The 21,642-nt window shown below is 43.7% G+C and overlaps 3 protein-coding genes and 1 pseudogene across 4 annotated transcripts; 3 read left to right on the top strand and 1 right to left on the bottom strand.

Moving 5' to 3' along the window:
* The first annotated feature begins 856 nt into the window (after nucleotides 1-856).
* Nucleotides 857-2,523, top strand: LOC120707724 (annotated as a pseudogene).
* A 684-nt stretch (nucleotides 2,524-3,207) lies between these two features.
* LOC120707716 lies at nucleotides 3,208-5,458 on the bottom strand. The gene has a single exon (XM_039992712.1). The coding sequence runs from the start codon at nucleotides 5,171-5,173 to the stop codon at nucleotides 3,485-3,487; it is 1,689 nt and encodes a 562-aa protein (XP_039848646.1). The 5' UTR covers nucleotides 5,174-5,458; the 3' UTR covers nucleotides 3,208-3,484.
* Nucleotides 5,459-10,919: 5,461 nt separating this feature from the next.
* Nucleotides 10,920-14,338, top strand: LOC120707708. 2 transcript variants are annotated; one of them, XM_039992702.1, is made up of 6 exons: nucleotides 10,920-11,126; nucleotides 12,005-12,099; nucleotides 12,185-12,571; nucleotides 12,667-12,752; nucleotides 13,622-13,703; nucleotides 13,871-14,338. In XM_039992702.1, exons 2-6 carry the CDS (start codon nucleotides 12,042-12,044, stop codon nucleotides 13,999-14,001), a joined length of 744 nt encoding a protein of 247 aa, XP_039848636.1. In that variant the 5' UTR covers nucleotides 10,920-11,126; nucleotides 12,005-12,041; the 3' UTR covers nucleotides 14,002-14,338. The 2 variants fall into 2 exon arrangements, with proteins under 2 accessions (XP_039848636.1, XP_039848629.1); XM_039992695.1 differs by lacking the exon at nucleotides 10,920-11,126 and having other exon boundaries at nucleotides 11,590-12,099; nucleotides 13,871-14,273.
* A 632-nt stretch (nucleotides 14,339-14,970) lies between these two features.
* On the top strand, nucleotides 14,971-20,829 carry LOC120707707 (nicotinamidase 1-like). The gene is made up of 5 exons (XM_039992679.1): nucleotides 14,971-15,344; nucleotides 16,474-16,657; nucleotides 16,828-16,961; nucleotides 17,041-17,226; nucleotides 20,440-20,829. The coding sequence occupies exons 1-5, from the start codon at nucleotides 15,192-15,194 to the stop codon at nucleotides 20,518-20,520; spliced, it is 738 nt and encodes a 245-aa protein (XP_039848613.1). The 5' UTR covers nucleotides 14,971-15,191; the 3' UTR covers nucleotides 20,521-20,829.
* The last annotated feature ends 813 nt before the right edge of the window (nucleotides 20,830-21,642 follow it).

Here is a 21,642-nt window from a genome sequence, read left to right as displayed (position 1 = left end):
ACCGAAACTTTTTAGTGGAAACTAAGATAACAAAAAAAAACATACATGTTCTATAGCAAATTTAGACAATACTTCCTCTATTTTAGAGAATAATAATTGAGAAGGGAACAATAATGATATAGTATGAGAAATACATAGCAATTGAAATATGACAGATCACATATAAACTAAATATATTCTTACAAAATGCAAGGTTTATGTAATTCGGGTCTTTCGGTTAATTCAGTTAACCGAGAATAAGAACCAAACTTATATCGGTTATTTCAGTTCCATGCTTCCTGGAACTGAACAGGGAACCGATTTTTTCGGTTTCGGTTATTTCGGTTTTGGTTCCGGTTATTTCCTTGCTTGGGAATTGACCAACATAGATGAAAAATTGGATCTTTGCAATAGTTAGCCTGGACGCTTGAGATGCTCCACATCTTCTTGGAATGTAATAGTTGCCTGCCCTTTAAATGTACAAGTCATCATGGTGATTTGTTAAATCTACCAATGTCATGGTTCTATGTGCACTTTCAGTGGTACTGCGCGGTTCCCCGCGCACTGAAGGCTTTGAGCCTCCCAACCTCTCCCTAGTGTGTGTGGATGCCCACGCGTGTGGTGTGTGTGGGTCGTGGTGTCCTTGTTGTACCATCTCAAAAAAAAAAGGCCAGTCTCAGTGGAACATATGTTGTTTATTAGCTTTGTGAATTCCGAGCGCTATGCCCTTAATGTATCTCCATCTACTCCTGCTAACCTTTCTAGGTACAAGTTATACTAGCATGATTTTCCCAGTATCTCGAGTTCATTTTAAATGTATACTTGAGCTTACAATTCATGTTTTTTTTATCAAAAAATAGGTCCACTCACGAGGAAAGGCTTTGGCGAAAGATGTCGACTTTGAGAAATTTGCTAGGTGTACCCCTGCATAAAGTTCAGGGCTCGAAAGTAAAGTTGGTTGAAGCCCTACCTTGCCCAGTTCCAATCGTGGTTGAGTGTGGTTGGGTGCCGCTTATGAAGGAGGGCGGAGACTGCACCTTCTAATAGTACTACTGTCGATAAGGACTTACTGTTTTCTAACGAAGATACACATGGAGGGTTTGGCCCGTGAATGTTCTAGGGGTCGGATTACTATTAAATGGCATCCCTCTGATGAGAGATGTCTACTATTCTTCGAGTCCGATCTCAGGGTAGCGCTTGCCTCCACTATCGTTCCGGAGAGAGGCATCCCTCTGATGAGGGATGAGAGTGGCATCCCGGAGGGATGGTTGCTATTAAAAGGAATTCCTCCCAAAGGTTTCACTGGCGCTGACCTCCTAAACCTCATGAATGAGGCTGCCATCCTTGCTGCTCGCCGTGATCTTAAGGAAATCAGTAAGGATGAGATCTCTGATGCTCTTGAGAGAATCATTGCTGGGCCCGAGAAGAAAAATGCTGTTGTTCCTGAGGAGAAGAGGCTTGTAGCGTACCATGGTAAATGCTGTCAAATTATATCCAGAAGTTATAACTCCTCTTGGTGTTGAGGTTCCTAACCTGTTTCTGAACTTCTGCACTTGTAGAGGCAGGTCATGCCCTTGTTGGCGCCCTCATGCCAGAGTTTGATCCTGTAGCCAAGATTTTCATCATTCCTGGTGGCCAGGATTTCACATTCTTTGCTCCTAGCGAAGAAAGGCTCGAGTCTGGATTGTACAGCAGGACTGCAGGGGCTATCCTGAGAACCAAATGGCTGTAGCCCTTGGTGGCAGGTGCTCTTCTCACGAAGAATTTTGTTCATTTATGCACCGTTAATTCTTGCTGTTGTGCAGAGTGATGAACTGTTTGAGCTATCTCATGGCTTGCAGGGTTGCTGAAGAGGTGATCTTCGGCCAAGAAAATGTGACAACAGTAGCTTCCAATGAGGCCCTGTTTAGTTCTCAAAAAATTTCTATAGTACACATCACATCGAATGTTCAGACACATGCATGGAGCATTAAATGCAGTTGAAAAAATAACTAATTACACAGTCTAACTGATTAGCACGGGATGAATCTTTTAAGCCTAATTAGTCCATGATTGGACATTATTTGTCAAGTAACAACGAAATGTGCTACAATACCAAAACCAACAACTTTTCACCAACTAAACAGGGCACTTTATGCAGGTTTCACGTGTTGCAAGACGAATGGTTGAAAGATTTGGATTCAGTAAGATCGGCCAAGTTGCAATTGGGGGACCTTGTGGAAACCCTTTCTTGGGGTAACAGGTATTCCACAGTAACTGAAATGGACTTGCAAGAATAGTTATGTTATCATGGAATCAAGAACATGTAAAAGATCAACCAAGAACTAGGCATGCAAACATCAACAATGGATGCATATGTGCTTGCCTCAATTTGCTTGGTGCCCAGAACTCTCCACCAACATGTAGGGAAGGTCATTTTCTACATGTTCAGTAAGGCCCACTTAAATTGATGTAGCCAAAGGTGTTTCTGCGTACCTGTACAGTAGTAGATTGTAAAAAGCATCTGCTGACTTTGAGCAAGTAAAATGTTACAGCTTACAATTAAAGCACACGGTTGCCCTGTCGCCTGTGAAAATAAATACGCTCATCTCTGGCTACGTATAAATGGACTAGTAAAATCAGACGTGCAGCGATCCTTGTAGTTTTTTTCCTGAATGCTAACAAGTTTATTATGGTGTTTAGATAAGTGTGAAGAAAAGTGAACGCAGTCTGTAAAAAAAACAAGAATTAATTCGATTCCTACAGGTTTGTATGGTAGGGATTCTGTATTATTCGTTTCGTGCAGGATTAACCCTAATGAACAAGTGCCTTGTTTTCTAATTCCTGCAACAAATAAGGAGTCTGTTTTCTGTCATAAAACAAGATCCTACCAAAACAATGGCACAAAGCGATTGACTGGTTGTGATTGACCTTCTAGTCATCATTGAGAAATTCTGAAACAATATTAGCAGGCTTTCACCATTCTTCCAGTGATATGATTATATGAAGACTCCCCAGCAAAAAAAAGAAAAGAAAAAAAAGAAGAAGAAGAAGTGGCAACTAAATGTACAGAATGTTCCGCTGTCCTGTGTTTTTCAAACCATCTGGAGTCGGAACTCATCTAACATGCCATCAAAATGACTGAACATACTACTCAAGTGTTTGTACTGCAACTTTATCTTTCTGGTGAGGCGAAAATCCAGTGGCATTTACTGAAAAGAAACAAGAGCATATGAATAGGACTGATGCTGGTTCAAGACAAAAGATATTGACAGCTCTTTGTTCCAGATTGATATATATTATTGAAAAGAACAAAACTTCAGAAACCAGGGTACTCTAAAGCAGTCAAGCAGCAGTACAGGGTGCAGCACCACTAAGGCCTCCTTTGAAACACATAAATTTCACAGGGAAAATGCAGAAAGAAAAAAAAGAAAAAAAATCCCGCAATCCAAAAGGGGGCTTAAAGCCACCATGAAACAAATACTCTAGACACATGGAGACTATATAATGTAACTTTGTCCTCTGTTCATCCTTCGAATAGCTCTTGCAGCATGTGTTCCAGCTCTAGTGGAGTCAGAGTGATCCTTGGGGGTGTAGTGCTGATGTTGTCATGTTCCAAGTACTCTCTGAAGCCTGAGACCACTCTCTCGGTGACAGCTTGCCGCAGCCTTCTCCTGAGCTCAGGGTCCGGCACCTTCCAGAGCTTTTGGGCAGAGTAGGTTTTCTGAAATTCTGATTCGAATCTAGCCAGGCAGGAGTTATAATTTCGTCCAAAGCAAAGCGGTGCTAGATCGGACAAGCATGACACCACCGGCGCCCACGACACCTGCAGATACCTCTGTATGTAGTCCTCGATTCTCCGAGCGAGCACTGACATGTGGCGCTCCATGCCGAGCAGCAGTGGATGAAGCTGCTGCCATATGAAGCACGTGTTGTTGATCAAGAACAGGACCCTGAGGCCGTGATCCGGGAATGACTCCGATCTCTCGGCAAGCTTTTCTTCCAAGGCCGAGACCATCTCTAGCGTCAGGCTGGCAAAAGGCTCGCCAGCGCTCATCTCCTGTCCCGAGAGGAAGTAGCTGATCCTGTCATACTCCGGGACATAGTCGCCAATGTCAGCTGCTACGCCGACGATGTGCCTCACTAGCTTGTGATTACCCCACAGCAACCTGATGTGGTTTATCAGGGACCGGGTGACCCTGACAACGTCAGGTGATCCCTGCGGGCTTTGAGCACCCCACAGAGCTTTGTCGTCCGGTGCCGACAGGATGCAAGCCCTGAGATCCTCCATGGCGTTCCAGATGGCCTCATCTAATCTCCTCTCTTTCGCTGACAGGAGACCGAGCACCTCATCGCTTTTCTGCTTGGCTTCTGCCGAGGACGCCGAGTGCAGCCATAGCTGGATACCGGACGAGGCACTGGACAAGGCTTCACGCACGTTCAGGAGTACCTGCAGCCTCTCGGTTGGCGTTGGCGCCGGTGCTCCATTGGCACCGGCACCGGCAATGCTGGAAGCAGCAGCTATGGCATCAACAAAGGGGAGCATTCGCAAGATGGCTGCCTCGGCAAACCGCGCGCGGGACTGCTGGAGCTGATCCGGATCTTGCTCCTGCTCCGTCGTCGCAAGCTCATCTTCCTCGAGCACAATGTACAGGTCGGACAAGCCACAGCCGAAAGGGTCCGAGTAAGCTCGGAGGATGGTGCGCGTGATCACAGTGAGAGCCTGGATCCACCTCCCCGCGTAGTCACGCTGCACCATGGCGCCGGAGAGGTGCCACAAGCCCCCCGCCGCTGCGGCGGCGGAGGCATCGTCGGCGATGCAGAGCACCCAGCCGACGTCCAGTCCCATGAGCCACCGCTCCAGCGCACTGAAGTTGCCACTGGGGGTCATGGATTTCTCCGGCCGCTGGCCGTCGTCGGCGCCGCCCCAGAGCTCCGCCGCCCTCTCTTTCGCGAGCTCCTCCGCTCTTTCCTCCACGGCAAGCGCGTTGAGCAGGCGATGGTCGTAGGATGACAGGTGGGAGGCCCCGGATCCGGATGTGTAGGTGCTGGATAGGGTTGTACCTGATCCTGACTTGCTGCCGCCACTGGTGTACACCGTTGGTGTTGGATGCTGTGGCCGCCGCCAGTTCAGAAACCAATCCTTGAGCGAGCCGTAGACTCCGCCGCCGGAGGGCGCGCTCGATGAGCCGCCCCTTGCTGCTTCCATGCTCATTAGCCTCCGCCGCCGAGGTAGCTCGTGAGGGGCTGAATTGAAGTTGACCAACACGCTCTCTGCTGCGCTGCTCCAACAGGAAATCGAGATAGATTCCCAACAGGAAATTGGGAGCAGAGAAGGACAAGGGCGACCGATTCTGCTACTCCCAGGTGCGAGTTGATGACCCACGGCCAAGGAATTTCAGGCGGTGGGGGAGCTTGACGACGGCAAGAAGAGAGAAGTCACGAGCGGAACGAGAGTCACAGGCGGCGGACCGACGGCTGCTGCACGCGTTTGTGTGCCTGGAACTGTACTACTGCAGTAGGACTAGGTTAGTGCTAGCGCAAGTTACGTTGGGCCGCGTGGGCCTGAAACAGCCCAATAGGCAAAGCCTACCTATCCAGATTTTTCTCCAAAAAAAAATAATATTTAGCCTAGTGGTTATAAGAGTCTCGGCAACACCTGAATTCTGGATTCGACTCCCTATGGGACGAATATTCTAAAATTTAACGGTGTTGTGCATTAAGTGGTAGGCGACGTTCCCGTCGACAGCGTCAATCTCGAGCCCCTCAGCCTGTGGTGACTTTGTCAATCTCGAGGATTTGCCGACTCAGTCTTCGAAGATACTCATATGGGTAGGGTTCTGTGTACATATGTTCATAGAGGTGTGAGTGTGCGTGCGTTATGAGTGTTTGATTTGTACTGTGTAATCTCAAAAAAAAACTATAAGCCGAGTTTACATTTTCATCTTAAACTAAAAAATTGGATATTTTACCTCCTCAAAGTCGCAAAACTAGATATATGACCTCTCTATGTGGTTTTTCTTAGTGGTTTCCCTCTTTCTCTTTTTTAAAAATCATTAAATCACAAAATTAAATTTGTTGGACTCCAAAAAAAAGATCTGTGCATTGAACATATTGTATGATATAATTTAGCAAAATTATATTTTTAATTTTAAATATTTAATTTTATGTAACTAATTCATATTCACACCTTTTTTGGTCCAATTATGGTGAAATTTTTATGTGATCTAATAATTATATTCTTAAGTTTCAGTAAAAAATTCATGGTGATTGGATCATTTATTCTTAACAAATTAAAAAGTCTCGTATAGCTTAGAATTAAACTCCTGGATCTATAACTCAGACATACATGATCTAATAAGCATGAAGTTTTTTACTATATCTCAATCATTTAATTATTAAATCACCATAAAAATTTCACTATAATTGACTGTGGAAAATATAGATATGAATTAATTATAAAAAATAATAAACCTTAACTAAAAATATATTTTTTTTCTAAATTATATCATATCATATGTTTACTGCATAGACTTACTCATGTGGAGTACAACAAAATTTGATTTTTTATTTTATTGTTTTTTATTTACTATAATTTTTCAAACATTTATCAAAAATAAACATAAAAAAAATTGAAAAACCACTAAAAAAACCCACCCAGGAGGTAATATATCCAATTCCACGAGTTCGAGAAGGCATAATACCTGGTTTTCGAGTTTAAGGTAGAAATGTAAACTCGACCTATAGTTCAGTGAGATAAATAGTACTTTCGAGACACTGAGTCAGCTGTCTACTATTGTTGCACTCACTGTTGTTATTACTTTTACAAGGATCTTTGAAAGACGATGGGCTCCTTGTCAACTGTCGTTTCTTTTAATGAAAAGTGTCAGTGACCATGTGATTCATCACTATTGGTTATAAAATTAACAAATATTATTGAGTCAGTTAAAATCAATCGACTTTTTACTACCAACCAAATATCAGTCAAAATCAGCCTACTTTTTACCAGCCAAACGGAGAGGGTGATGATGTTTTCTAGAAAACCAGATAGCAAAATTCTTTTGAACAAGAGACCCCACATGATAGGAAAGTGGCAGTGATTTTTTCAGAAACCAAAATAGCAAAAAGTTTTAATACCAACAGACTCCACAAGGCAGCAAAAAGTCATGTGGTATCCCCCTCCCCCCCCCCCCCCCCCCCCTAAAAAAAACATGTTCTTCGCTCCGAATTTTTTTCTTGAGACCCACAGCCTCAACCTTCATGTGTCGGTCCCATATCAACTCCACCCATAAGACAATTGTGTCTATTTGGATATTCGTCCTCCCCATTTTTTATTTATCTGGTTTTGAAATGCATATTTGGTACCCTAAACATCTTCAAATGAAAAAAAATGTCAATTACAAAGTTTTATAACTTTTTGAGGTTTGCAAATTTTGTTTTGATTATCTCTCCATCCGAAGCCATGTAAGGAATTTGAATTTCAGATCTAAGGAAATATAAATGTAATTTTCCTTACATAGATAATTTCAAATTAAAAGGTTGTTAACTACAAAGTTGGATAGAACTTTGATTTAGTCGATTCTCCTCCGTGCTTTTTTAAAAAGTTTGAATTTCAAATGCGATACATCAAACATAATTTTCGTTGGATACATAATTTCAAATGAAAAAGTTTTCAACTGCCCAGTTTTAGACGTTTCTCCATCTAAGATTGTTCCCTACCACTACACTCACTTTAATAGTCATTTATGACTATAGAACATATGGATTCCTTTTATATGAACTCTATAAAATCTTGTGCATCAAATATCTCAAAATCAAAATGACTTCTTAACAAAAAAAATTGTGAACTAAAAAGTTGAAAAACTTTCGAGATGTACAACTTTTGTTTTAGTTGTTTCCCCATCCTACCACTATACATTTACTTGTGACTATATATCATATGAAATCCTTTGGTATTAACTCTTGTACAATCTTGTGAATCAAATATCTCCATCAAAACAACTTCAAAAGAAAAATGACAACCGCAAAATTGTAGATCTTGTTGTGTATTATAATTTTCATAAAGTTCATCTTCATTCGACGTCAAATGCTAAAGCTATGCAATTTTTCAATTTCCATCACTGCCGGGTCATATGTCCCGAATTGACAATAATGATCTAATATCACCGTTGGTTTGTGTCACGAACCAATAGTGACAGGAACCATAGTGATGACTCCAATGTCACTACCAGTTGACCTATCATGCCGGCGCAAGCCGCGAACTGACTGTGATGGGCCGGCAGACACTATCATAGTTGATTCATAAGCAGCCGATAGTGATGTACCCACAGTGAAGGTCCCATGAGAACTTCTAAAAAATTAAGCTGGTTTTTTACCACTACTATGACCGAGCCTTCGAAAGAATTGAGCCGATAGATCACATGCACCTCGCTATCTATGACAGTTACTCAAGACAAAGCTTAGTGCCTTGTTGTCCGTTGTTACCCACTACAAGAGGGCCTAAAAAACTACTTTTTTTTCCCAAAAGATAAGTCACTTTAGGATACAAAATTTGTCCAAAAACAAATTGTCATATCTATTTAGAAAGTGCATGTGCATGTAATAATTAGTTAGTGTTAAATATATATTATAAATAGAGATAAATATGATTATTTTACTTTCTTGTTAATTTATCCTGAAACTTCTAAGATGACTTTTTTTTTTGACAAAGGGAGTAAGCTGACAAATCACGTCGTTGTCTCCGATAGAAAGAATAACAAAGTTAATTCCTAAAGTATATTTAGGAAAATGTAAGTACTTACATCAAGCCGAGGGCTTGTAACTCGGTGGACAGATTCTAGCACAGGAAAAACTAATCAAGTTGGGCTACATCGAGTTCACTCACTCTGTTCTGCTGGCTACTTCTCTAGCCAATCAACAATATTTTTCTCTCGCGCCAAACTAACACTAACCACCCACCAGCAGCAATTTTCTCTCACCAATACTTTATTTCCTTGTTTTATTTATGTCTCCATTTATATTATATTTTTAAACAACCATGTGGTGCATTTTTCACATGGATTTGACATATATGCATGAGATAAACATGCGACGGTTGTTTTAGACGAAGTTTTCTAATATTAGTTTTCTTTTCACTATATCTTTAAAGATATAATTTTTTTTCAAAAACATGCCTTGGCAAGTATTTCATTAAAAGAAATGGAAGACACGCTATGAGACCTTTTAGCAAGCTTTTGAGGATCCAAACTTTTTTATTCTTTCTAAATCTCCCTCCATCCAAAAATACAAGTCATCCTAGAAATTCTAGAACAAATTAATAAGAACTTAAAATGACCATGTTTGTCTCTATTTATTATCTATATTTGGCACAAATTGATTCTCGCATGCACATGCCCTTTCTAAATAGAAATAGAGTAGAATGACATATTTTTTAGAACAAAATTTGAATACCAGAATGAACAATTTGAAATTTAATAAATCAGATCGCTCCGGTATTTATTCACTTCATTCACAAAACTGGTTCGACACAGAACAACCGAGATATGTTTTTTTTCGCACAGAATGTTTCCAAAATTCCTCCGCGAGATCACAGGAAACCTCCCTCACGGACGAGATTTTGGATTCATCCCTATCGCAAACGAAGAAATTGCCACAAAACAGGGTGAGGTTTTGGGACAGAGTGCGTTTGCTTAGCTCAAGACAAGGACATAAACGAAAAAACAACTCCCAGAAAACAATAATGGTGGACGATGCATGAACCGGAAATAAGGCATGTGCCAGCCGAAAAGGCCCAGAAAATCACCGAGGGTGTCAGATCCAGGTGAGTTTAAGCTGGCTTGGGGTTCAATCTCGCAAGATGGCAGGATGATTGCCGATTGCCCGGACCGGGTTGTTTCGAGGTCCAAACAAGAAGCTGATCTTGCAACGTTTCAGTGATGATTCAAATTTGGTTTATTACAGTTAAAAGATGCGTCATTTGAACAATTTGAAATTTAATAAATCAGATCGCTCCGGTATTTATTCACTTCATTCACAAAACTGGTTCGACACAGAACAACCGAGATATGTTTTTTTTTCGCACAGAATGTTTCCAAAATTCCTCCGCGAGATCACAGGAAACCTCCCTCACGGACGAGATTTTGGATTCATCCCTATCGCAAACGAAGAAATTGCCACAAAACAGGGTGAGGTTTTGGGACAGAGTGCGTTTGCTTCGCTCAAGACAAGGACATCAACGAAAAAACAACTCCGAGAAAACAATAATGGTGGACGATGCATGAACCGGAAATAAGGCATGTGCCAGCCGAAAGGGCCCAGAAAATCACCGAGGGTGTCAGATCCAGGTGAGTTTAAGCTGGCTTGGGGTTCAATCTCGCAAGATGGCAGGATGATTGCCGATTGCCCGGACCGGGTTGTTTCGAGGTCCAAACAAGAAGCTGATCTTGCGAATCATACACCAATTTTGGTCCAAATAAAAAGAACACAACCAAAGCAATTACCACGCTCTAACAAAATCAACAAAGATCCGTAGAAACACGACCAGAGACGGCAGAGTAGAGACGCAGGAAATCGAAACGGAGGAGAACCACAAGAGGATGCGTAGCGAACGTCAGAGGCAGGCGGCGGAGGCGATCCCTGGCTCTGGAAGCCGGTCAAGTCGGTATATATATGCACGGGCACGAGGGTTATCGATTAGGGTTTCTGCACCTTCATGGGCCGGCCCAATATTAGTTTCCTTCCTGCTCGCTTCCTATCCAAGATTTTATTTTTTGAAAAGACTTCCTATCCAAGATAACCGGGCCTGGGGTAGTAGAACAGTCCAGAAACGGCCCAGGGCCTCGAGAGGGTGAAAAAAAATCGAGCGGAATTTTTCCGCACGCCGCCGACACGGTCCAAAATCCGACCGTTGCGCGGGCCGCCGTGGCGCTCCCTTTTCCTCTTTCCTTTCCCCACAGCGCCGCGCCGCAAAAAGTTTCAGAACCCCGATTTCCTCTCCCAGCATCGCAACGAGAAGCCTCTTCCTCCTCCCGCGCACCCGCCGCCGACACACCCCGGAGCGCGCCGCCTCGAGCACTTCCTCCCTCTTCCCTCCCCGACCCGTAGCCCTCCTCCTTGCTGGTGAACGCCGCAGCGGAGATCGACCGGCCTTGTTGATTTCTCCTGTGGTGGTAAACCCTAGTTCTCTCCCTCCCTCCCTCCCTCCCCCTCGAGTTACTGCGTCCGTTGATTCCGTTTTCCGCGTCCTCCCGATTGCGGTGATGCGAACACTACCGAGGCAAAAACCCTAATGTTCCTGTTGTACTCCGGTCCGGTCGTTCTTGGAATGCCGTGTCTGTGGATTTGTTCGCTGTTGGTACTAGATTAGCCCTCCGTATGGATCGCTTCTTGAGCGCGCCCGAGATCTCAGCGGGAGCGGGGTCATGCGATCCCAACGGAGGTGCATCCGCGTGTGATTTTTAATCTGTCAGTTAGGAAAGCGAAGCGAGAATTTGTTAATTTGTGAGCGCAATGGCTGATTGTGTAATCTCAGTCAGATCTTGGTTGACTTGATAGACGCTGTATCAGCGTCACAATGTGTGTGTGCTTTGATGTTCTTGGGCTGCAGCTTGCACTGAATTCGTGGCTGGTCCAGGCTTTGGTGCTAGACCCTAGGTCCTAGGTCATCTCCATGGGAAGTGTACTACATTGGTGCTCAAAGAAACCCAAGTTTAGTCATAAAACCAGAACCTTCACATGGGGCCTTACCTCTCTGAAAACTACTCTGTTGCTGGCTATGAACCTTTTACTATATCAAATTTCACAATCTATCTTCGTATACATGTGAAATGTAAATCTGTCCCTCATTTTGTACCTCTCTCTGATTTAGTTCGTTTGCAGTTAGTGGTACACTGGTACTTACGCCAGTCCATCTTAAATTAGCACCTGCAAAGCTCATTTCACGAATCGTCGTTTTTTTTGTTTCTGCAGCACGATAGCATAAGGAAACTGGTGTTTATTGTTTCAATATTTCTGATTAGTTTCCCTTTGTCAAACAATTGAACTTCAGGGCTTTCAAGGTAGAAAAAGAAGATTTCTGTTCAGTCATGGCTTTCCCAACTCCAGCAGCAGTTCTTGTTGATGAGAACATGCATATACATAGAGGTGACATTGATTTTTCTCAATACTAGTTTTGGGTAAATGAACTCTCCCTAAACAGATAAGAAACATGTTTCATCTGCATGTTCAGGCAAGAGGGCTGATGCACCAAGGGCCAAACCACTGAAGCCATCAGAGAAGAAGCCTGGGCTTCAAGAGCGGAAGGCTCTTCAGGATGTGTCCAACTTTCCCAACGGCACTGCTCTGAAGGACAGATCCATGAAAGAAAAGTCCCAACAGCGGAAGGCTCTTCAGAATGTGACCAACACAATTCAAAGCAAGGACAGGCCCACCTTGAAAGAACAGAGATCTACCTTGAAAGAAAAGTCTACTCTGGGCAAACATGACGTGATTAAGAACCCAATGAATGTATTAACTGATGAAGAGATCAAAAAATGCCATGAATGGGCTAAGGATGGTGTGGAGGGTGCTCACTTCTATGATCATCAGAAGGCAGATAAGGATATGCAAGACAAACGTAAGAATAGATCTTATGATTGCTCTTTTTGGTTCTTCAATATGTGGGTTGTATTTCTTTATATCTATATATGGCTGATTATGCATGTTATATAGGTGTCAAGAAGAAAGTGGCGAATGTGATGCCAGCCTTGGATGGCTGGTCAAATATGGTATTTGATCGTGTGATGTTTCCAGCTATGGTAAGTTGTCCACTAACACCGTATTTTCACAATTCATGCAGGTTGTTTCTAAGGTTGAAGTATATTATCAAGAACTTGTGCAAGTACAACAAATGGATATTCACTTTTCAAACAATCTTGTGTCCATTTCTATAAGACTATGGTCATGCAGACTCATAATCAAGCCAACAAAATATTATTAAATATGAAATCAAAGAAGTATATGTACCCTGCCATTTGGTTGCATAGTTCTATATATTGCTGATTCGACCGCTGGTTGTGGGGTATGAGTAAAATAATTTATTACCTGGCATTCCAGTGTCAACTTGGTGCATTTATGTAATAGTTTTGCCTATTATATTTCATTAGCAATAAGCAAGGAATAGAAACTTTCATGGTATATTTTGCTTGTTCTGCTAGGTAGATATAGTCCTAAGCATTTGGTAGATATGACGCTGCCATGCATATTAGCAAGCAAATCAACTCTGGCCTGTTTCACCAAGTGTTCCCCTCTAAGCGCTTGTTCGGTTTGAAGGGGATTGAATAGGATTGGAGGGGGTTGGGAGGATCAAATCCTCTACAAGTCAGATTAACCGAACAAGGCCTAAGAGGGAAAAAGACATCTTTCATGTAGCTCATGGGTTGATGAAATTTAGCATCTCTAGAAGTTCAATTACAGTTAATTCATGGTATTTCTTGTGTTTCTCTGTGGTTATCTGTATACGGGTTATGTCCTGATGTTGGTCATTCATTGACACCAACACAATGATTTTACGCATTATTAATTTTGATTGGCTAATTCATCCACAGCCTAAACATTAAAGCAAATAAGCAACTCTTTTCCCTGTGCTATCAGAAATGTAATTCCATGCAGTCTGTTTACCATTCAGGAGGTTGACAAGTTCTTTGAGGAAGAGCTGGAGCTGGAACCAGAGATTCTCCCAGACATCAGTTGGGGTCTTTCTATCTCAGGTTGGTTTCTCCTCCCTCCCTCCCTCCCTCTGACATGTTTTTTTCAGCAGTGTTTTATCTACTGTGGCTACTTATCCCGCCAACAGCCTTTTTTTGGTTTCTTTTGTATCTTCTGTTTGATGAAATATTTCAGTTTTCCTGTATGTAACTTGCACGTTCCTCTGCAGGTGATGAAGCAAAGTTGGCTGAAGATTCTTTTACTGATGATGAGCTCGACCAGTACCCATCTCTGGACAACCATCCGGTTATGTTTGAGCTGAGAGACGAGCCAGCGATCCCGCAGCTAGGAGTGCACTGAAGAGTTGCCAGCCGAGGCTGAAAGCTCTGCTTCTGCTGATTCTTTCGCGACGCCGCTTGCTCTGGGAGCAGTCCATGTAGTGTCTAGACTCTAGAATGCTTGTTGTAGGCCTGATGTTCTTCCTCAGCTATGTTCTGGTGGATGAGTGATGTAGGATTCACAGTTCAGTAGTACTGTAGTGTACCTGTTGCAGCGGAAGCGACCGCGCTTCCTCTTTGTTGTGCTTTTGCTGAAAGTCTGAAACTCACCTCCTAGTCATTCTTTGCATTTTACATGTCGGTGTGAATGGTAAAATTCTGATGTTTTCAGGGGGGAAATATATGATCTATTACTATCATGATATCACTTGATGGTGTTTCTGATTGACCATTGTATCATGTAACTTGGTCCTAGATGGATCCAATTTCTTGGCACTAACCTCACCTGCCATAGGCTGAATTTTACCATCCACGTGAGAGAGAGAGAGAAGAGGAACAGGGCCCGGTTGGTTCGTGGAAACTCGCGGATACAAAAATCTGATAGGGACAAGTGGTCATTAGAAAATTGGGGATAAAAGGGACAAGTAGTCGTTTCGTGCATCTACTCCAGGGCCTGTTTGTTTGCGCTTCGTAAAATTTTTGAAAAGATATCTTTCTATATTTAAAGTACTAAATATAAATTAATCATAAAAATAATTACAGAACTCGTCTGTAAATCGCGAGACAAATCTAATGAGTCTAATTAATCCGTCATTAGAGGCCGTTTACTGTAGCATTATTGTAGCAATTTAGCGTCTGATTACAGCCTAATTAGGTTCATTAGATTCGTCTCGCCATTTACAGACAGCAGTCGCAATGCGTTTTTTATTTCATTTAGATTTAAATCTCCATGTTGGTGCTGGAAAAAAATTTAGGATTTTGAATTTTGTAACTGAACACGGCCCAGGATCGTCGATTGGTTGAAAGTTCCGCAAACTAGCAGCTCGTGCACGAGCGTCGAGCGGAGCGCGTGATTCGCCCGCCGGCACCACGGTCTCGGTCAGTGTGGACGCGTGACCGCGACAAAATATTTAGAGCTCTCGGCTGCTCCAGTGCTCCCTTCCTCGGACACGGGACCTTTCGCCGTTGAGAGGTCAATCGGAGGTCGAGAACCCGCCGAGCGCGAACAGGCCCAACTCGAGGAGGAGGAGCAAGAGCAACGCGAGGCGGCGAATGGGGACGGAGGCCGCCGCCTCCGCCGTGGACCTGCTCCGGTCGCGGATCCCGTTCCAGACCGACGGGGAGCTCGTCCTCCCGCCGCGCGGGGTGGGGCTCGTCCTCGTCGACCTCTGCAACGGCTTCTGCACCGTCGGCGCCGGGAACCTCGTGAGCCGCCTACCCTTCTCTTTCCCACTGCCGTCGCTAGGTTCTCGCGTGCTCGCCCTTTTCTTTCTGTCTTTCCTTAATTTTTTGCCCCCTTCCTTTATTTAACGGTTAAGCTCTCGTGAATTCTGCGCTGTTCCTGCCTCGATCGTTACACTAGAGTCGTTTAGGTTTCGTAGGAACAGAGTGCGAGCGCTGAGCTGTGCGGTGATCTCCTTCTAGGAATCTCGGATAGGGACACAAGTGAACGTTAACTGGATTGTCCTCATCCTCGGTTGTATCGTTGTATTTTTCTTGTTCTGTTCCTTTTACCTATCCGCTTTCTAACTGTGTTTTTCAGTTTCTGCTCAACATATAACAACAAAAAAAGTCATTGGTTAGTTACTATAAGGTTTGTCCGTACTCGCATATGTACAATTCAGGGAGCACCGATGACGGCCAGCTTAGCTAGACCCGAAATTTCTACCTTTCATATGAGACCGTTTTGTTAATTTAGGACAAGTGGACAACACACGCTGTAATCTTCATAGTTGCAATTTGTGCAGGTTTTTCTTTAGATAGAAGGCTTCTGCTCTGCTGTTATGGAAAGCAAAGAGAGAGTAGGCTGGGGTTTCCAGCTTAAGGTTAGAGCAACAACTACACAAACAAGTCTGCAATCAAGGACAGGGGAATATACTCGGTTTCCTAGAGCTAAGAATTTAGAAGTTCACCCACTCTCAACACCCTCTGAAAGCAGTAACAGCAGGAAACCAGCTTATAACAAAATAGAAGTTCATCCTATCCGCCTATCCCAGAAATTGCAAAAACTGCCTGAGCTTGATGCAGCGACCTAACTTGGCTTTGATTGTTAGTCAGGTCTTCTCTCTATTTAACTTCAAATGCTGCATTAAACATAACAATCCATATATCATCACACAAGGTGAAGAAACAAAAATGTTCCCAAATACGAAGTCTTTTCTAGTGCGTCAAAGTGCCCAGCATACACTTTGGCTGACTGTTTTAGACTGTGTTAGACAACTGTGCAGATTTCCTTCTTTTTGGGTTCATGCACCATGCTATTAGTAGTTTTGATTATTATTTCAGACAGACTGTATTAGACTCTCACTGAATAGTTTTTGCTTCTCATTTGCAGGCTCCTGTTGCACCAAACAAGCAGATCGAAAAGATGATGGGAGAGGCGGCTAGGCTCTCTAAGCTGTTCTGTGATAGAAACTGGCCAATCTTTGCGTTTCTTGATACCCACTATCCAGATAAGCCTGAACCACCATATCCCCCTCACTGTATCATTGGTACTGGGGAGGAGAACTTTGTTCCACGTAGGTCCTAAACTGAAACCATTTCAGAAGTGTTCGCCCAACTTTTGTGCTTAGTTTTATTTCATATTAGAGTAAGATCTTCTGTTAATGATGCACACTGACAATATGTGAGAAGGATGATGAAATATGATCGATTTTCTGTCTGACAAATTTCAGTTTGCAATGTGTAGATCTGGAGTGGTTGGAAAAGGAGCCGAATGTGACTATAAAGAGGAAAAGTTGTATCGATGGGTACATCAGTTGTATAGAGAAGGATGGTTCCAGTGTTTTTGCTGATTGGGTTGGAAAATACCAAATCAAAACTGTGAGTTGTCTGACTACATGAGGATTTTAGAAATAGATCCTATCCTTCTGTGTATGACTTGGGCATGGGCTCGATGCAGGTCTTGGTGCTCGGAATATGCACAGACATCTGTGTTTTGGATTTTGCAAGCTCAACTCTGGCTGCTCGAAATATTGACCGAGTGCCTCCATTACAAGATGTTGTGATTTATTCAGAGGGTTGTGCTACATATGACCTTCCTGTTGAGGTTGCGACGAATGTTAAAGGAGCTCTTGCCCATCCACAGGTATCGACTCTCTGATGTTCATACATCCAAAATCCTCAAGTCACCAATTAGCCAGGAATATCCGAATATGGATGTGACAGAACCGCCAAATTAAAACTCTAATTAAGCCTAATGGCCGTCATTTGAACACATCGGGCACATTAGCTTAACGGCTTAATTTGGCGATCCTTTCTCAACCCACGGCCCGATCGAAACAACACCGGTAGTCCCACGCGAAGGTGGGCACAGATGGTATAAACACGACACAAATACTTGAAATTATACAATGATGCGTGATAGAACCTTAAGTTTACAACCGAGTTTTCAATACAAAGTTAATTTACATAGGTTGGAACCCTCACAAATTTACAACTGGAGGACTAAAGTTGAAACTTGAAAAGAAACTACACTAGAACAAACTACCCTACACTGCTGCCCACTCTCAGCCTAACAACACCGGTCAGACCGGTTAGGAGAACCGGTCAGACCGGCCTGCATGCACCTGCCCAAGGGATACCGGTCAGACCGTTCCACCAGATCGGTCAGACCGGTCCCGACAAAACAGATAGGCTGAACACTCCCCGCCCACGAGTGTGCAACCCGACAAACCCCTGACCTAAGGGTCTCGCTCCACGACCTGCCACCCCTCTGCATCCCGGCGGATGAACTTGACGCAACAAGGGCAGAAGTCGACGTCCGGGTGTCCTGTAATAATAAAGGTGGCAACAAAACCCTGAGTATTCTAATACTCAGCAAGGCTTACCCGACCAGTGGGTATAACTTAGCCCACGTATCTAGACATGCAAGGCTTTTGGCTGGTGGTTTGTTTTTGCAGAAATAGCAACTAGAGGTGTATCCTTACTTTTCACATTTTAGCCGCATATTTTTATATAGCTAGACCCTCACTAAAGTTTGCCTGTCTACACACATGTGGAGCATCCAAATAAGATCCAGAATTTATATCCATTTTTATATCTCTATTACCCTAACTCATTCGCTACGGTGTGACAAAGAGACCAAGGCCCTCATATCCGCGAGACACGGCGAATCGATTCGATTTAACCTTGTAAGGTGGACCTAACCAACACGGCACGTATTTGCCCCGTCGGACTATACATGCCAACCATTCCCCTCCCCGCCTTGAACTACAGGACCGCCCCACCATCATATGGTCAGCCGAGCTCAACGTGAGACCACCAAAAGTAAACATGCATCTCCATTTCTCCGCGACTACTCGACTACCCCAGGAGGTGAGTTGAAGTCATGTACTTTCGAAGCAAGGCAGTACTCGGCTTACCGGTTTCGACTACCTCCTACTCCTGGCATGCGGTTAGTACAATTCAATCCCCGATCAGCACTGCCACAACGACCGGTCCTCAATCGACACGGACGGGGCTAAGACACCCAGGAACCCTGTCCTGCTACCATACTTATCCATCATCCCCGCCTGGTCTCACATCTCCATATCCATTACAATCCAAGTCAAATACTGAAGTACAAGGATAATAATGCATCTCGCGAGTAACCGGCAATTACTCGGCTTCTAAAGCTTTCCTATATCTCGCGAGTGACAAGAGTCACTCGACTTCTATCGCGACTATTAAGCATAGCACTTCTATCGTCCTATACATACTAGTATAACTCAGGGAATCCTAGGGAATCATGCAACTAGGTTCCAAATAATTCCTACACCTAATGCACAAGTAATAGGAACATATATATATGTGTCATAATTTAAAATAGAAGGATGTGCACCGGGGCTTGCCTTGTGCCTGCTGCTCAGTACTGGGGTTAGCCGGGCCTTGGGCCGGCTCCACGCGAACCTCCTGTGGCTCCGCTACCACCTCGAATACGACATCCTCCGCCGCGGCTACTACACGTATGCATATGCATGTGACATGAGAATGCATGCATGAGTTACAAAAATATAAGAGTAATCATTAACCATTTAATTTCTAACTAATTGCACCAACAACTCTGATTAAACACCTCTCAGCCTCTGCCACACCGGTCAGACCGGTATACTCAGCCGGTCAGACCGGTCCGGCCTAGGTGCACCCTGAGACCGAAATCCGGAGTAACCGGACATACACTTGGAGTATCCGGACCACCAAGTCCGGAGAATCCGGAACCATACCCGGAATACCTAAACCCCCACGAACCCGGAGTATCCGGACAAATGGCCGGACTGTCCGGGCCCCTACCGGTCAGACCGGTACACCCGACCGGTCAGACCGGTCCTTCCCAGACCAAACCTAGAATCCACAACGCGGCGAAAATCGTGCACAAATCCTAAAACCCTTCTAGGCACTAGTTCATGGGTTCATATGGATGCTTTTGACCAGAGGATATCACCTATCACCTTCTAGAAAAGGAGATCGACTCATACCAAGCAAAATACCTTGAGAGAGGCTTTTTCCTCGTGGAGAGCTTGAATCCGCAGCACCCTAGGGAAGGACTTGAGGAGATGAAGCTTTCCCACGCCGATTTGATCCGTTCTAGACCTTGGAATCAAATGGAAGGGAGGTTTTGGGCTCTAGGGTTTGGGGCGAGAGAGAGAGCAGGGGAGAGGATGAGGAGGAGCTGGGCGTCGGGGTGAACACTGAGGAAGTTGGTGAGAGGGAGAGAGTGAGGTTTAAATGCTGTGGGACCCAAACATTGAAGTTCCGGTTAGACCGGTCAGACCGGTTGTCCCGACCGGTCAGACCGGTCCCGCCCAATCTGACAAGAGAAGTTCCAGCTTGTGCTTTGCCGAGTGAGTTCGAAACTAATGATCTTAATTAACCTAATTACCGAGGATAAAGGCCTAGGTGTTACAATGGACTTGCAGCAACTGATTGATGGATGCACTATGGGAATCTTCAGATGACCACACTGGCATTTGCGTTCGAGAAAAAGACCACACTGGCATTTTCTCACATTTGTATATTTAAAAGAAAGAATGAAAAATTATCCTTGAGGAACACTAAACCTATAAATTTGCAAGAAGAAACTCGACAATCCATTTATTTCATGCCGATAGGTAGAAAAATTTCGACCTACAAAAAGAAAGAAAAACATTATTTGTAAAGTTTGTTCATAATCATCAGATGCAAATATCATTCTTTGTTATATAATCATCTTGATTGATTCAAAGAAAGGATTTAAACAATACACTACACCATAGAATGCTCTCCGAGCGATGCTGAAGGAAGAACCTCACAATGAACTTACCATAACGTTCAATGTTTGCAGGATCTTATGCATCATATCGGACTCTACATGGCCAAAGGAAGGGGTGCAAAGGTAGTTGACAGGGTTGTCGTCGAGCCTTGAATAAAAAACTTGGCCTTGTCATACTGATGTTGCTAGTGTTTGCTCTGTCGTCTCATCCTTCCTATGGAAAAATCAGATATGGAAATAGGGATGCATCATCAGATACTGATGATGCACTGATGCTGGAGACAATCACCTTCAAATATGCGTCAGTTTAACTTGCACTGTATTTTCTCATTGGTTGCTTATGTTCAGTAATGGGATTGTAATCGTATTTAATAAAGTATAAAACTCTCCCCCAGTCCTACGACTGAATGACGCAGTTATGGAATATAAGTTGGAGAAACAGTATTTTTTAAAGTTTGTCAACGAGGCTAAAACGGTTAGAAATCTAGGCAATTTTCGGTATATTTTAATTCCAAAATTAAATGTATAAACTAGCAATATTTCTATGACTTTAAGGAGTAAAATAAAACATGTGAACATGTTTATACTTATCACACATATAAGCATAAACAATATAAATAACCAAAGTTTCAGGGAGTACCCTAAAGCGGGGCCGTTGCCGGAGGCATTGGCTGCGCTGTTACCAACTGGAGTAGACATCTACTCGGTTGGCCTCAGTCGAAGTAGTCGAACTAAATCGGTGCAGGAAGAAGTTCGCAGTGCAGTCCCACGAACGGTCACCAAGATGTAGTCGACGTAGTCGTTCGGCCACCAGAATGTAGTCGACGTAGTCGTTCGGCTCGTCCACCAGGAAGTAATCGTACAATCGGGCAAAGCCTTAGTATTTTTGAGCAGTCACGCTAAAGCGTTACCCAAAAACCTGATTGCCCGCCTATCCCGTGCAGGATCTCAAGGCGAGCAAGGTTTCGGAGGCCTGCTCACGCTAATTCTGTGCGCGCAGAAATTAGCGTTGGGGAACTCAGTTGTTGCAACTGGAGAGGGAGAAGAGAGGAGCCGAGTTGCCTCAGTGCTCTGGTGCAGGATGGATGAGGGGAATGGCACTCCTTATATAGTGACTCAGGTGCTCAGGTTCGTTGAACCTGGACACCATCAGAGTCATTTAGGTGATGCGGTTATGGCCATTAATTACAGATTTAATTGCACGTTTAATCGCACGATTAATTGCTGTCAACGGCAAAATAGCCATCACATCACACCGCGCCGCCGCACCGCACC

The sequence above is a fragment of the Panicum virgatum genome, chromosome 1K, assembly GCF_016808335.1.
Source record: "Panicum virgatum strain AP13 chromosome 1K, P.virgatum_v5, whole genome shotgun sequence".
In the NCBI taxonomy this organism is placed as follows: Eukaryota; Viridiplantae; Streptophyta; class Magnoliopsida; order Poales; family Poaceae; genus Panicum; species Panicum virgatum.
Note: the sequence above shows the minus strand (reverse complement) of the source record. Positions and strands in the feature narration are given on the sequence as shown.